The sequence below is a fragment of the Gastrolobium bilobum genome, unplaced genomic scaffold, assembly GCF_033153095.1.
Source record: "Gastrolobium bilobum isolate Gb01-03AN ecotype WA unplaced genomic scaffold, APGP_CSIRO_Gbil_v1 utg31210, whole genome shotgun sequence".
NCBI lineage: Eukaryota > Viridiplantae > Streptophyta > Magnoliopsida > Fabales > Fabaceae > Gastrolobium > Gastrolobium bilobum.
Genome location: NW_026896611.1, coordinates 1 through 3,717, shown reverse-complemented (window position 1 = coordinate 3,717; position 3,717 = coordinate 1). Strand labels below are relative to the sequence as shown.

Genomic DNA, 3,717 nt, shown 5'->3' with positions numbered 1-3,717 from the left:
TAAATTTATTTATATAAGACAGCCACTATGTATGCTCTTCAATAAAATGCACTACTGTCATTTTTTGATTCCACCCCAAGTGGGCAACTTTCTAATAGAGTATGTTGATAGTTTTTCACTAGTTTATTTTGTAGAGACAACTTATTTATCTTGGCTTAGTGCATGATATTTGACAGTTTGATTTCTCTATTTTTTTAATTCCTTTTTTACAAATCACCCTATTGAACGTAATTTTTTGTTTAAATTTTTGTTTTGAACAAGAATCAAGATTTAATAACATGAATATGAAATTGATAGACAGATATTCCCAACCGAAATTATACTGTGCTTGTGCAATGGAATGACTGACTTTCAGATTGGATATTTTATCCACTGTCAAATTTGCCTTCTGTTTGGTTTTCTTGATATATTTTCCAAATTCAATTACTGTTCCTGGTAGGAGTAGTTCAAATTACATACATCACTAGTCTTACTTAACTCCTCATGACACAAGGCATAAAACTTGATACCTTTCCTAGTTCAATTTTGTTTTTGTCAAGGAATTGTGGGATTGGTTGTGACATATTGGCTTAATCTGAACGCACTACAATTTAATTTAATCTGATTTCTTTGCAATTTGGAGAACAAAATTATATCTGTAGAAAGAATACTTCCCAAGTGAAGCTCCTCTTGTAATTAAAGAAAACCAGCCAGATCATTCTTGGCCTTCATTTGGAGAGGTTCATATCCAGGATTTAAAGGTACCTTACAAAGGTTATTATCCACTTGTTTCATTCTGAGTTGAATACTACAGTTATACTTTTTGGTCCAAGTTTAAGTTTATGATATCTATGCTTAATGAGGCAGTGTGTGATGTAGGTTTGGTATGCTCCTCACTTGCCTCTTGTTTTACTTGTGCTGGATAAAAAAAAAACTGGCATTGTGAGAAGAACAGGAAGTGGAAAAACAACTCTAGTGGAAGCACTTTTATGAATTGTGGAACCTGTTGCTGAACAAATTTTGATAGACAACACTAACAAATGTTTGAAGGGAATGTAAGAAGCAACCTGGACTCACTGGAAGAGTACACAGATGAACAGATTTGGGAGACGGGAGGTAATTTGTTTTTTCACGGCACTACAAAGTAATTGTCTCATTAGTATTGGTATGCATATTAAAATTTTAAGAAATATTATAGGCATTATGTGCCAACTTTTAAGGAAGAAAGAAGGGAAGCTTGACTCCATAGTTTTGACCTCTCTATTTATTGTCTGTTTATAAATCAAGGTAATTGTCAGTTTGTTTTTTTCCTCAGAAAAGTGAATATGATTTTTCTTCATATTGATCCTGCACGCTTCTTGAGGAATATGAAGCACCAAAGAAACTGCTTAAGAATAAATCTTCTTTTGGATAAATCTTTTTTTGTTGAAATACACAAAATTAAGCTCAAACTGCTTAATCAAATACACAAGGAGATCAAACTCTAGTTTTGGAAATTAAACTGAAACTGAATTCAAATTAGTCTCGTTGAAATTAGATGTTTTGTTAAGAATTATATAGATTTGGTGTTCTACCTTACTGGTCTTAGGCAAATATTTGAGTGGTTACACTTTTTTTTTTTGGGTAAGTGTGAGTGGTTAAACTTTGTTTTAGCCTTATAGATACTTGTGTCAAATTATTTTTACTTAGGTGTATTGTTAGAGATATAAGTAATATATATGTCGATTAATTAATTGGATACACACAATGCCATCACATTGTCATGGTGTATTTTTGTGTTGAACAGAGAAATATATTTACAAAAGTGTTGAATTTTACCTCGTTCGCAGGGCTTTTCACTAACATAAAAAACATACAAAAACAGAACCAAATGTATCCTCTTACCCAATTAAAACAGAATGTAATGTTATGCCTTAAACGATAACCAATTAAAATAATTATAAGAAAAAAAAAGATTATTGTTATAAATAACTATATGATTATCTTGAGGAGCATCCTCTGCTCGAAATTCGAATAACACCGAAAATAAAAGGAAAAAAGGCATAGCATTGCTGTTACGATCGGTAGCATTTTCTGCTTCTCTATTGAAAGGTATCAGACCTTGATGACATAAACGAAATCTCACTCACAGAGTGAAAACAAGGAATGTATAAGGAATGTAAACTGAACAATTCTCAATGTATTGAATTAAAGAAAAAAAGGATTACAAGCTACTATATATATATATATATAGCAGAGGAGAAAGACTAGAACAGATAAAAGAAGAATGGAATAACTACCTAACTAACAAATAACTGACATAACTAACTATAACTAACTTAATATATCTTATCCTTTATCATCTATGCAGAAGCGTCAACCTCAAAGAAAAGAAACAAGAAAAAAAAAACCAAGGTACATTCAAGAACAGATGAATGTTAAACCTTGAAAGACACAAGATTACAATCATAAGAGAAATATGACGAATTAACCATAGAAAAGCTTTCATAACCTCTAAACATATCATATGGAGCAAACAGAAAAGGATGGTTGAGAAGCATGTTGGCGCTCCATCTTTTGCTAGGATCCTTGATGAAACATTTGCTCAAGAAATCTTTGCACTCGTGGCTTATTCCATCAGGTATCTCTGGTGCTTCTTTAAGAAAAGCAAGCTTAAACATTAAGTCTGCCTTACTTCCAAGATTACTCCATATAGGTAACCCAGTAACCATCTCAATGACTGTGCATCCAAGAGACCATATATCCAATGGTGTTTCAATCTCACCCATAACTGATTCTGGTGACATGTAAAACGGTGTCCCTCTAAACTTGATCTTATCTTTGATTGTCTCTTCTTTTGTCTTGGACAATCCAAAATTTGCAATCTTTACTTTATAGCTTGCTTCATCGTTGCATGAAGGAAAGAGAAGAATGTTATCTGGATTGAGATCACAATGAACAATTCCACTTTTATGAATGAGAGAAAGTCCTTTGAGAAGCATACGCGTGTACACTCTTACTTCACTCTCCAAGAGTGCCCTCTTCCTAATTAAATCTCCCATAGAACCAAAAAGTGCACATTCCATTGAGAGATTGTAGATGAGTTTACCTTTCTCCTCAGTGAATTGGCTGAAAGAGCATTGATGGATTTCTTCACAACCAATGAATGATCTCATTATCTTTTCTTCCTTTTGCAGTGATTCCATTGAGTAAGGCCTTGAACTCTTCATAATAACGACATTCTCTTTCCATTCTTGTGGAGCAGTGATAACAGCAAGGTAGATATCTGCATTGGAGCCCTTCTTCAATTTTTTCAACTCCTCCCATTCAAACATTGATTTTTTTTCCATTCTTGTGCAGCAGTAACGACGTTCTCTTTCCATTCTCTTGAGTTGTTGAAAAAAGCAATGTAGTATGACTTATATATATAGATCAGTTTGAATCCTGTTTCGATAAAGATATTACCACCAAAGTTTAAATTATTATCTAATCTTTTGTAAATCATATCTATGATATGACTCGTGCTAAATCCTGAACCGATAAAAAGATATTGCAAGATTTGTTATAAAAAAAAAAAAAAAAAGATATTCCAAGATTCATATATATTATAAGTAGGATCAATTTTTTCAAACTCAATGTTAATCTAATTATGGCTCAATTAATGATTTGTTTAACCTAATTTTTAAATGAATATAATTAAATTTAAATATTCTATAAAAATTTATTTTGAATTTATTTATACGAATATTTATTTCTAAA

General features: G+C 31.9%; 1 protein-coding gene and 1 pseudogene across 1 annotated transcript; one reads left to right on the top strand and one right to left on the bottom strand.

Moving 5' to 3' along the window:
- Window positions 1-284: 284 nt before the first annotated feature.
- Window positions 285-1,127, top strand: LOC133300901 (ABC transporter C family member 3-like; annotated as a pseudogene).
- Window positions 1,128-2,396: 1,269 nt separating this feature from the next.
- Window positions 2,397-3,308, bottom strand: LOC133300899 (mitogen-activated protein kinase kinase kinase 20-like). The gene has a single exon (XM_061500481.1). It carries the CDS (start codon window positions 3,306-3,308, stop codon window positions 2,397-2,399), a length of 912 nt encoding a protein of 303 aa, XP_061356465.1.
- Window positions 3,309-3,717: the final 409 nt, after the last annotated feature.

What these genes read in the sequence shown, in the direction of transcription:
- LOC133300899 (XM_061500481.1), bottom strand. Translation starts at nt 3,308, where the DNA reads ATGGAAAAAAAATCAATGTTTGAATGGGAGGAGTTGAAAAAATTGAAG.